The following is an 11,432-nucleotide window of genomic DNA, read 5'->3' as shown; positions in this document are numbered from 1 at the left end:
ACTGGGTGGGAACTGGAATGAGTAAAAGAAAGGCTAACAAAGGAAATAACAAAAGAAATATATTGACGAAATCAGAATCAATGAAGTTTCCGAATCTTTCGTCGTAGTTTGAAGACTCGAGTCCGAAGCCACGTCATGAACAGAACCCATGTGCTTTTGGACTGAGATTTCCAAGAGACCGACGGTTTTTCGTTCCCATGTGCGGTGGATCGGGGTTTCTCGGAGATCTCCTCTCTTGACTGCAAGGGAGACTCGTGGTCTTCTTGTGGCATGTTTCGCTTCAAGCGTCGTCGAGAGCCCCTTTCTTCCGCTTTGATCTGCTGTTTTTCGAGTCGACGGATCTTGGCGGCTTCCTTTTCCTCGAACGCCTGACGGGCAGCTTGGACCGTGGCTGCACGAGAGATCGGATCCGTGCTTGTCCGGGTCCGGGTCCGAAAAACGAAATCGAGAGACGTTCGGGACATTGGGGATGCAGTACCATCGGTCTCCCGCGAGTATCCGAAGGACGGCCGACTGGTTACATTGGTCTGAGAAACCCCAGATAGACGAGTGAATGAATCATCCTGAATCTGCAAAGAAAGCCGGGGTAGGGCCGAGCCCGATGCAGCGCGTGTTTCGCGGATAGAGGTAGGTTCTGATTCAGGGCTTTCATCAAGTTCTTCGCTATCGTGGCTCGACTCCTGATAGGACTGACCCAGAGGCGGAGTGTACGCTCGGGGAGTCTGGCGCATGGGATGCACATACTGTGACCCGGGCTTACTCACACTCGAGCCTGATCCATGGGACGTCCCGCTAGTAGAACGATTGTGAAGACCAGAGGGTGTTCTTTTGAAGGTCCCACCTGTCAGGGACCCGCTGCGTTGGCGATCCCGCTCGAAGTTCATGTAAATACCCAATCCATCCTGTTCAGTGGACGATCGGGACAAATCGATTGACGTTGACGGCGCATCATCCCGGGAAAGCTTTCGCAGAATCGGTTTGATATGAACCTTAGGTTTGATTGATTTGCTTTTGAGAGACCGGTGGTCGAGACCTTCAGACGATGCATTGTTCTCCGAGTCCATCAACTGCTGTGATTCCAAGTTCCATGGTTGATCGGCCGATGTGGTATCATGCACGAACATGCTGGAGGACATCGAGTTGCGCTTCCTGATACCGGAAGGAGACTGCGCATTCTCGGAAACATCAGGAATGGGAAACTGATCTTGGAAGGCGTGATCCCGTGAATAGATCTGATAGGATGCAGTGCGCCCAGTTTCGATACCTGGTCTCGGCTTTCTAGGGCGTAGGAGTGATCCGGATTCTCCTGCGAGTGTATTTCTCATGTTCGGGAAGACCGACTCCCGGGAAGTTAGATCGTCAACGCGAGCCATGATTGGGACCACACTCCTCAGGCTAAGTCAGGCTTTAGAAATGGACCACGCGATGCATGATTGTCAACACCGGTTCGAGAGTGGAGAAACGAAAACCAGAGGATCTGCAAGACAGCAGAGTATGTATGCTGGGGAATCGAGTTCCAACGAAGTTGCCGAGGATGAATGAGGATAGAATTGAGGAAACGCAGTGATCAGAAACAATCACAGTAATCACGAGTAAAGAGTAATCAGCGTGATGGGAGGGGGTGTATCAGCGGGGAAGAACGCGAGACTAAGATAAGCGCTTATGCGCGAGATTGAGATCGCAAAGGATCTGACATGCGCAAGTGGAGGCGACAAGCTTAGAACGCGTGATAAGAGAGGAGAAGAGATGAGAGAGAAGTCAGGGAGAAGTAGAAAGTAATAGTATTAGAGCAGAGGAAAAGGAGGCGGCGGTGAAGCCGGAGATAGACGGGATCGAGACCGCATGCGGCCTTTTGAAGTTGATTTCCTTTCGGAACTTTTCTCCTTTTCCCCTTACTTTTCCTCCTATTAGGCTATCTCCCGAGTTTCTATGATCCTTCTAGCCTGGTTTTATTCCGATCTAATCGACTATCTAACTAGTCGTAATATTCCACTACTCCGTACGCACGTTTGTACTCCATATCCCCCTTAAACCATTGCACTTCCCCCTAGTGGAGACCTAACTTAGATGATTTCCCCTGAACACCTAGAATTAGGAGAGGAATATATCCCACTTGAATAACAATTAACAAAGTCGTCCATGTAACTAGTTATGATGTACTAGTACTGTGTAAGAATTCATAAAAGATGAGAGAGACGTTTAAAATCGAACACTTAATGCAGCCCTGGAGATGCCAAGGAAAATCAAAAGCCTCGGAACTAATCTGCATAAAGCAAAACATCAAATGATCATCCCCCACCAAAGTGACATATGTGTTGTACATTTGGTGGGGTTGGTCTTAGGGTATTTTTTCAATTCTCCGCTTTCTATTCTTTTCAACTCTTTTGCACTTGTACTTGTTTGAAAAAAACAATAAAGTAAGGAAAAAACAAACCCCAAACCTACGGAGTACACATTTTGAATCGTCCCTTGGTTTCCATTTCTTCCCAACCATGGGTCTGTCTTTGCAGAACCTGGGGTTGTCCCTGTTCATCCTGGTAGCCTTCTCCGGTCAGGCCTATGCATTTGGTGCCGGTAATATCGCATCTCTTTCCCGCCTTGAAGGTCAAAACTGGCGCCATGGAGATATCGAGGATGCTCTTCTTACCCTCTGTCTTGCAAGAGTGGCTGGTGGTAAGAAATTTGGCAAGCTGGATGTGAAGCGGGTCTACTTCGGCAACTGGTTGCGTGATTACAGCCAGGCAGTCGATGTGGGTACCGTGAAGTATGTTAGTGCTGAAGCTATTCGCATTCTGATCTGGGTTTTGGGCTTTATGAGCTTTGGGTAAGTTGTGTGAACAGGAAATTGCCTTGGTCATATCTAACTGCGAACTTGAAGATATGGAACCGGAGAGTTCGAGGTGACGACAGAACGGCTTGGATGTTATCAACCAACAGAGCATATCGATAACCCCCTGGGATACGCCGAGGGTGAGGATGCGCGGAACTACGATCGTCGACTGCGTGGCCCCCTCGATGAAGAGCGAGAGCTTTCAGTGGACCCCCGCACTGGTATGAAATCTGATCGTATAGTGATGGATATAGTACTAATCCCGATACCCTTTATCTAGGCTTGAAACACTACATTGCCACTGAGGACATCAATATTGACACCTCGGCTGCATTGGTTCGTCGCGTACTGGGCCGCTCGATCAAGATGGGTCGGCGCTATGGCCAATCCCGAAACAAAGACGACTTGTACGAAGCTCTACGCCTGTTGGGAACTGGCTTGCACTGTTTGGAAGACTACGCTGCTCACTCTAACTACACCGAGCTCAGCCTTATCGAGATGGGGGAGAGAGAGGTCTTTCCTCATGTCGGACGCAATACTAGACTGCAGGTTGATGGCGTCGAGCATGAAGTCTACCCAATCGTGACCGGCACTTTTGGCGGCGTGGATTTCTTCCATTCCGTGCTGGGAGAGTTGTCCGACAAGACAATGCAGTCTGAACTCCAGTCTTTGGAGACTGTCGTTGCCGAATCCCAGGAATCAGATTCCTCTCAGAGTTTCCTGCAAAATTTGCTAAGCAAGATCCCCGAGGGCCTGCTTGGTGACGACACCGATCAGACTGGTCAGATGGATGACTTCAAGCACAAGGCAGATGATGCTAGACACGACGGCCAGACTGCCAATCCTCGGGAACCTGAAGAGTGGACTATGTACCTAGACAACGTGCAAAAGGAGATCTACCCAGTCCTTGAGTGGCATGATCAGCTCTTGAAAAGGATCAGCGAGGCCATTGAGAAGATCCCAGTCCTGCCCGACTTGATTGAGCAGATCCAGGATCAAATCACCGTTTTCGTCTTCTCTATTTTGGCGCCTTATGTTCTGCCCATTATCAAGCAGGTCAAGTCTGAGCTCGAAACCGGTTCTTCCGAGGTTATTCAAAGCAGCAGAGACCAGCAGCACATTGTATTCAACGATGATGACTGCTCCAATCCGACTCACTCAATGCTTTCCAAGGACCACTTCTCGAACATTCTGAATGAGCCTGCTGGTCGCATTGCCTCGGCTGTTATCAAATGGACAGTTCCTCAGCTCATGCAATGCTGGGATGATGAGGATGCCGATGTTGACCGGACTCTTGACAGAATTATTTCCGGTGTTTTCCATCACCCCGCATTGCGAGGGTCTGGACGCGATGGAGCTGCCGACATGCAACACATCATGTTCTCCACTGTCGAGGAGTGGTGGGGCGAAAAGTCTGATGAGGAGCGTGATATTCTTCGCGATCAGCTGAGCCGCGACGGTGTCCTGGAAGGCCGGAACCACAAAGACGGTGTGCAGGATTGTGGACACGGATGTGGCAAGCCGCTCGCTCTTCCCAAGCCCCACAACACCTCTGGTGGAGGCTATGGATCCGTTGACTCTGGTCTTGAGAACATTGCTTCTGAGGCTGTGGGAGGAGGCGCGCTGGGTGGTATAATCGGTGGACTGGTTGGAGGCATGGGCTCTATGCTTCTCAACCAGGACAGCTCAAAGCCTAGCCGGGAAAGCCCAGAGCCGCAAAGCTATGACAGCGGAAATAGCTACCAGAGTCAACCTCACCGTGAGAGCTACCAGCAATATGGAGGGGACTCATACAATCAAACGCAGGCACATGGTTCAAGCGCATATGGACAGCCAAGCAATTCAAGCTATGGGGGCTACAGTGAGCCGGTTCACTCAAGTGGATATCAACAGCCCAGCTACGGCGGCCACAGCGAGCCGGTTCGCCAAAGTGGGTATGAACAGCCAAGCCAGCCAAGCTATGGTGGCTACGGTGAGCCCCAAGTTCATCACGAGGAGTACCGTCCTCGTCCCGGCGGATATGAATATCAAAGTGAGACTGTCTATAGCCAGCCGCCTGTGCGCCGTGATGACTACTCCAGCTACACACCTCCAGTGGAGAGCTACCGACGCGAGGAGCATCATCAATACCAGTCGGAAAGTCAGGGTTACCGTCGGGAGGAGAGAACGGAGACCTATGAAGGTGGCTACTCCCAATACCAACGCACAGAGACATACCAGGGAGGTGGAAGCCAGCCCCTTGGGGAGTAAGTGAAATTATCTGATATTGGCCGGTTTCTCTTTATTAATCACAATGTACAGGGATTTCTCGTCTGGCTATGGTAGACCTCAGCCTAGCTACAATGACATGAGGCCCCGCGAGGAAGGATATGGTCAGCGGTTCGAGGGCGGCGATGGATACAGCGCCGAGCGGCGATACGAGGGCGAGCGACAGTCCGGGTACGGCTCAGGCTCTCGCAGCGGCGGCAGCGATGATGAGGAGCGTTCTCATCATCGACGCCACCGTCACCATCACCACAGACGGTCTGGTTCAGATTCGGATTAGGTAGCCCCAACATTATTGCCCTGGGTGAAGCGCGGGACTATGGATGGGTCCTGTCGTACGAGAGGACTACGACGATATCTACCACTCCTTGACTTCTCCGGGAGCCGGCTGCTCGGTGCGAACAACCTTGTCGCAGTTGAGCAGGCGGAGGGGATCAAGAGCCAATTTCAGCTAGCAATGGAGACATAAGCGTTAACGGAACTGTCCATAGACGTAGACAAGGGTAAGTTTAACAAGGGATTGTATGGCAGGACTTACTCGGCGCATTGCGTCCACCGTAGATTCACCCAACTCATGCTCAAGGTAGTCTCGCTTGACGAGACCGACACCATGCTCACCAGTGACAGTGCCCTCCATTTCCACGGCACGCTTCACCATACGGTGCACGACACCCTCTACGGTTGCCTTCTCACTGTCACTGAACAGGATGATCGCTGTCGCTTGTTAGTACACTTCAAACAAGACATTTGGGGTCTCGAGCTCACCGTGGAAGTTGCCGTCTCCTACATGGCCACATATTCCGGCCAGTAAGCCATGCTTGGTCATATCATCCTTGGTGGCCTCCATGATATCGGGTAACCTGCTCATCGGAACGGCGACATCGGTGGTCCAGACGTGGTCGTCCGGGCTCCTCTTCATTGCCATCACACTCCACAGTGCCTGCTTGCGGGCACTCCAGAGTTCTGCCCTCTCTTCCGGGCCACGAGCAAACTCGAAGGACTTTCCTGCGGTGTTAGACACGATCTTCTGCACCATACTGATCTGCTCCTTGACACCATTTGGTGTGCCAGTGAACTTGAAAAACAGGGTGGGTGACTCCTTCCACTGACGGCTGGTAGTCTGGCTGTCATTGATACACTTCATCTGGATATCGTCCAGAATCTCGACACCAGCCACAGGAATACCAGCTTCTACGACCTTGGTCACACACTCAGCCGCGTTCTGAATAGACCCGAAGCTTGCAACAGCAACATTTTCACTCTGAGGCTTGACCGTCAGCTTCAGGGTTGCCTCCGTCACCAGACCGAGAGTGCCTTCGCTGCCGATAAAGAGTTTAGTCAGATCGTATCCAGCACTAGACTTGCGGGGCCGCTGCCGAGTCTTGATAACGGTGCCATCGGCCAGGACCACTGTGAGCGAAAGCACCCACTCCCGCATTGTTCCGTACCGATAGGCATTCGTTCCGGAGCACCCGGTTCCGACCATACCGCCGATCATAGCACCGGGTCCCGGGTCAGGTGGGAAGAATAGCCCATCTTTGGCGATCTCCTCGTTCAGATCCTCCCATCCAACCGCGGGCTGAACGACGACATCCATGTCACGTTTGTGGAGTGCTAAAATTCGGTCCATGCGACAGAAATCAACACACACGCCGCCTCTCGTAGACGCAAAGTGACCCTCCAAGCTAGTGCCACCGGAGTACGGGGTCACGGGGATCACCCGCTGGTGGCAGACCTTCATGATCCGCGAAACCTCCTCGGTACTTGACGGGTAAAGGACCAAGAAGGGTTTCTCCGTGTCTTTCGGTGAATAGGAAGACCAGTCTGATCCAGAATGCAATTCCAGGTCGCTGCTCACAGTGGAGACATTCTCCTTGCCCAGGATCTCGACAAAATCAGCCCATGCTGCCTGGAGGTTAGAGGTAGAAACGTTGTGTTTGGGAGCCTCGACTTCGGAGAGGGGTGTCGTGGATGACGCAGGGAGAGCTGCAGGTTTGAGGGATCCGAGGTAATAAGCGCCAGTTGAGAAGAAAACCAAAGCTACACCACGAGTATGAAAGTGATTAGCCAAGTATCTCAATTGAACAACAGGAAAAGAGGAAAAGAAGAAAAGGAACCCCCCAAAAGATAACAAAAGCTAGCAAAACATACCGAAAACCAGGGCCGCAGAACGGCCAGCGGGCGATTGAGTCTGATATTGGGCGAATTTCTCCTGTTCGGCACGCTCGCGCTTCAGACGCTGCTGGGTACTTTCGTATAGTTGGCTCTTGAACGATTGATTTTCTTTGGCTTGTCTAGTTGACGCTGCGAACTGGCGATACTGTAGGAGACGGGAGGATACTGGTCGAGTCCTGATACTGCGCATCGCCCCATGCAAGGCGAGAGCATTGAGTTGGACCATTGCGATTGTGCTTTGGGTGAAAAGGTGAAGCTCAGGAAGTGAAGTGGAGGTCGGACCGAACGCCGAACTCCGGGGGCTCGGCATCCGGGCAGCGGGCTGGAATCGGCCATGAGAAATTGTACGTAGAACATACAATGCACACCTACACGTGAGTCTAAATATGTGGTTTGTATTTGGAAAAGGGATAATTTCTCATTGCATGATTGCTTAATGATATGACCTAGTTAACTAGTGTTCTACCCTAAATTATGTATTGTACATGGTCAAGTAGTTAACACAGAAAAACAGTACTACTAGTTATACGTATAGCCAGGTCACTTGACTTCTACCTCAGTAAGTTTAAGCTCAGACCTTATCACATGACCCAAAAGTTCTGCCAGATTTTGGCGCGCCTAACTCAGCCTAAACCAAGCAGGCGGTGGATAGGCAAATTCACCGCCTTTTGCAGGGGGAGAGGGAACTGAAGTAATTGACTTGTGGCGGGGCACAAAACTGGGAAGAAAGCTATGTCATATGACCTCCGGTTAATATCATGGCGGCTAAAATACAAAACGCCCGATCCTCACATCTCATCCCAAGTGGGCTGGACAACTACTTGGTGGGGTGGTCGGTTCAATCTCCAATGTACTCCATTCTTCCGGATATTCTGTTTCTTTTTTCCTTTTCTCTTTTTCATAGATCTATTAAATATCCCTCCTCACAAAATTTCTTCCTCTCTTCTTCCTCCCTCTATATTCCCCCGCATCGTCGTTGATTTCCCCAGAATTACCTCGTTGCCCCTCAGACATACACAATGGCTACCGCTCAGGTAAGATGCTCGTCGTAAGAATGAATCTACATGATAGGAACTGATGGTCGTGCAGAACCTCTCCTTCGTCCTTGAAGGCATTCACAAGGTCAAATTTGAAGACCGCCCGATCCCCGAGTTGAAGAACCCCCACGATGTGATCATCAACGTCAAGTACACCGGTATTTGCGGCAGTGACGTATGTACCATGCCCAGTCAGGGATGATCAGAGTCCAGTAGACTAACCAAAGCTCTCGTACCTGACAGGTACACTACTGGGAACACGGTTCCATCGGTTCATTTGTCGTCAAAGACCCTATGGTCCTTGGACACGAGTCGGCCGGCATCGTCAGCCAGGTTGGATCAGCCGTCACAACATTGAAGGTGGGCGACCGAGTCGCCATGGAGCCCGGTATCTCATGCCGCCGGTGCGAGCCCTGCAAGGCTGGAAAATACAACCTGTGCGAGAACATGCAATTCGCCGCGACCCCGCCATATGACGGCACTCTCGCCAAGTACTATACCCTCCCGGAGGATTTCTGTTACAAGCTCCCCGAGCACATCAGTCTGCAGGAAGGTGCGCTCATGGAGCCCCTCAGCGTTGCTGTGCACATCGTGCGCCAGGCTGGCGTTACCCCTGGCCAATCGGTGGTTGTATTCGGCGCCGGTCCCGTGGGTCTGCTGTGCTGCGCCGTGGCCACTGCCTTCGGTGCCTCCAAGGTCATCGTCGTGGATATCCAACAGCAGCGTCTGGACTTTGCCAAGAGCTATGCCACCACGTCGACGTTCATGCCCGGTAAGGTCGCAGCCACCGAGAACGCCGAGCGCCTGAGACAGGAGAACGGACTCGGCGCCGGTGCCGATGTGGCTATCGATGCCTCAGGCGCCGAGCCCTCCGTGCACACCGGCATCCACGTCCTGCGCAACGGAGGCACATATGTGCAGGGTGGCATGGGCCGTAGCGAGATCCAGTTCCCCATCATGGCCGCGTGCTCCAAGGAGCTGACCATGAAGGGCAGCTTCCGCTATGGCAGTGGAGACTACAAGCTTGCCGTTGGGCTGGTTGCATCTGGAAAGGTCGACGTCAAGAAGTTGATCACCGGCACCGTCAAGTTTGAGGAGGCCGAGCGGGCCTTCATGGACGTCAAGGCGGGCAAGGGCATCAAGACCCTGATTGCCGGCATTGATGCATGAACGATCTTTTTTTTGTTTATCATGAACCATTTGGTATGTGGGAATAAACGGGGCGTTGGTATATTGGTTTTATTATAGCAGACAGGCTTTGAACGAGATATGAACCAAAAGCTGTGTGATGTATAAGGATCTTGTCAAAAGCAAGGCAATATTGAGCTGTCGAGTAAAGTAACGAAATGATAGAAATGATCACAAACGAAGGTCAATGCAGAGGGGGTATCGTGCAGTATTTAGTAAACGAAAGTCCAAGTGTCAAAACAAATCGCCTGAAATCAGAAACCAAAGCATCCAGCCATACTAACAACACCCTTGGTTTCGTTGGCTTCCAGAGCCTAGGCGAAACACATCCTCCCATTCTCTCATCCCACCCTTCCAACCTCCCGTGCCAGTAGTTCTGCCTTTCCGTCGAGACCTGCGCGAGAGGGACATTGCGTTCTCATCCAGCGTGGCCCGACTCCTGATACTCGATGCATCGCTGCCATGGCCGTATAAACCTCCATCGCCGTACTGGATTCCACTCTGCGGGTCATCTGGATCGATCTCTCCGAGCTCGATCTTGGTCAAGATAATGCGTGCCAGTCGATTGAAGACTTCCTCGACGCCCTCCCCAGTCAGGGCCGAGATTTCTACGGATACAGGGATGTTCGACTTGGCGGCCCAGTGTGACGTCTCCTCCGAACTGACTTCTCGCCCCTCGGAGGCACGCGTGGCGGTCAGCCTCGTCCCTGTCCCCATGAGGCTCGTCGAGCGGATCGAGGCATTCACATCCCATGGCAGTGACGATTGTATACTGGAAGTACTCGAGGGGGTCGGCGGAGGACGGGGATAGTCTTCGAAATCTGACAGCGCGGCATCCGACGCCAGGTCGGCTTTATTTCCAGCCAGGATCACGGACAGGTTCGGGGAGGCTAGGGCGCGCGCATCCATGAGAAAGGTTGGAAGGGCATTAAAGGAAGCGTAGGAGGCGATATCATAGATGAGGATGGCACCGGCGGCGCCACGGTAGTACGATCTCGAGACCGATCGAAAGCGCTCCGTACCCGCTGTGTCCCAGAGCTGTAACTTGATGCGCCTTCGGCGCGACCCTGTGCCGAGTTTCACAATGCGCGAGGCAAATTCTACCCCTATAGTCTGTGCAGAGAGTACTCGCCCTGTTTTTCGGATATGTCAGCGACCGTCAGCCAGTGGGAGTTCAAAGGGGGGGGGGTTTGGTACATTCATCCTTTACGAAGCGGTGTAGTACACATGACCTGATTTTTCAAGGATTCCGATGTCAGCAAATGATCTTCTGGGCATGGATCTTGTCAGGGATCCCCTCACTTTCCAGCACCGCTTGGTCCTAAGAGAATGACTTTGGCGAGGTAGTCGTACATGCTCCCCAGCTCCTATGATCGATTAGCTTCGAACCCGCGGGGCTGTGAATGTTCACGGTACCTGATCTGGAACTGAGGATACAGAGGAAGCATTTGACAGGCCTCTTTGACGTGCCATGGCCGGTGGGCTGGAAGATGAAAGGGGAATCTGAGAAAGAAGTCGGGTTGAATCAGAGCCCACTTATGATCCCGAGGTTGGGAGTTGACTACTACACAGTATGACTAGTTAATTCTTAATTTTGATATAGTTATGTCCGATTATTCCCTCTAGTCAAATAAATTCATACTATAGTTTAGTGATGTCTAATGAACTGTATCTGCCTTATATTTAGAGCCTTTCAAGGTATCTTTATCCATCTGTTTCCTCCCCCCTGTTCCGGGTGTGGAGCTCGCGCCGTTGGAACAGAAGTCAACAAGGTTTCATTCCTTTATAAGATGGCATTGGCGACATGTAGCGCCGAGGACTGTGCCGGTGAAAGATCTTTGTGAATGGAAGGAGAGAGTTGGTGATACGGAGGCTGCCCTACATCAATGGGGCTATGTTTGACCCGACGGTGTATGGTGCTGTGTATAGAGACATTA

General features: G+C 51.8%; 5 protein-coding genes across 5 annotated transcripts; 2 read left to right on the top strand and 3 right to left on the bottom strand.

Annotated features, from left to right (window-relative positions):
• Positions 1-77: 77 nt before the first annotated feature.
• Positions 78-1,373, bottom strand: N7515_009137 (uncharacterized protein; the record flags this gene model as incomplete). Its single annotated transcript, XM_056669881.1, has 1 exon — positions 78-1,373. The coding sequence occupies one exon, from the start codon at positions 1,371-1,373 to the stop codon at positions 78-80; it is 1,296 nt and encodes a 431-aa protein (XP_056517680.1).
• Positions 1,374-2,492: 1,119 nt separating this feature from the next.
• N7515_009136 (Het-C domain-containing protein) lies at positions 2,493-5,375 on the top strand (the record flags this gene model as incomplete). Its single annotated transcript, XM_056669880.1, has 4 exons — positions 2,493-2,824; positions 2,879-3,051; positions 3,111-5,076; positions 5,132-5,375. The coding sequence occupies 4 exons, from the start codon at positions 2,493-2,495 to the stop codon at positions 5,373-5,375; spliced, it is 2,715 nt and encodes a 904-aa protein (XP_056517679.1).
• A 78-nt stretch (positions 5,376-5,453) lies between these two features.
• Positions 5,454-7,496, bottom strand: N7515_009135 (FAD-binding oxidoreductase; the record flags this gene model as incomplete). The annotated part of the gene is made up of 4 exons (XM_056669879.1): positions 5,454-5,546; positions 5,634-5,809; positions 5,861-7,135; positions 7,247-7,496. The coding sequence occupies 4 exons, from the start codon at positions 7,494-7,496 to the stop codon at positions 5,454-5,456; spliced, it is 1,794 nt and encodes a 597-aa protein (XP_056517678.1).
• A 793-nt stretch (positions 7,497-8,289) lies between these two features.
• Positions 8,290-9,477, top strand: N7515_009134 (NAD(P)-dependent alcohol dehydrogenase; the record flags this gene model as incomplete). The annotated part of the gene is made up of 3 exons (XM_056669878.1): positions 8,290-8,304; positions 8,360-8,482; positions 8,551-9,477. 3 exons carry the CDS (start codon positions 8,290-8,292, stop codon positions 9,475-9,477), a joined length of 1,065 nt encoding a protein of 354 aa, XP_056517677.1.
• A 297-nt stretch (positions 9,478-9,774) lies between these two features.
• Positions 9,775-10,968, bottom strand: N7515_009133 (putative Ras family GTPase (Rab4b); the record flags this gene model as incomplete). Its single annotated transcript, XM_056669877.1, has 3 exons — positions 9,775-10,628; positions 10,808-10,862; positions 10,912-10,968. The coding sequence occupies 3 exons, from the start codon at positions 10,966-10,968 to the stop codon at positions 9,775-9,777; spliced, it is 966 nt and encodes a 321-aa protein (XP_056517676.1).
• Between the last annotated feature and the right edge of the window lie 464 nt (positions 10,969-11,432).

This window comes from Penicillium bovifimosum, assembly GCF_028826915.1.
Source record: "Penicillium bovifimosum strain IBT 22155 chromosome Unknown utg000007l_segment0_segment0, whole genome shotgun sequence".
In the NCBI taxonomy this organism is placed as follows: domain Eukaryota; kingdom Fungi; phylum Ascomycota; class Eurotiomycetes; order Eurotiales; family Aspergillaceae; genus Penicillium; species Penicillium bovifimosum.
Note: the sequence above shows the minus strand (reverse complement) of the source record. Positions and strands in the feature narration are given on the sequence as shown.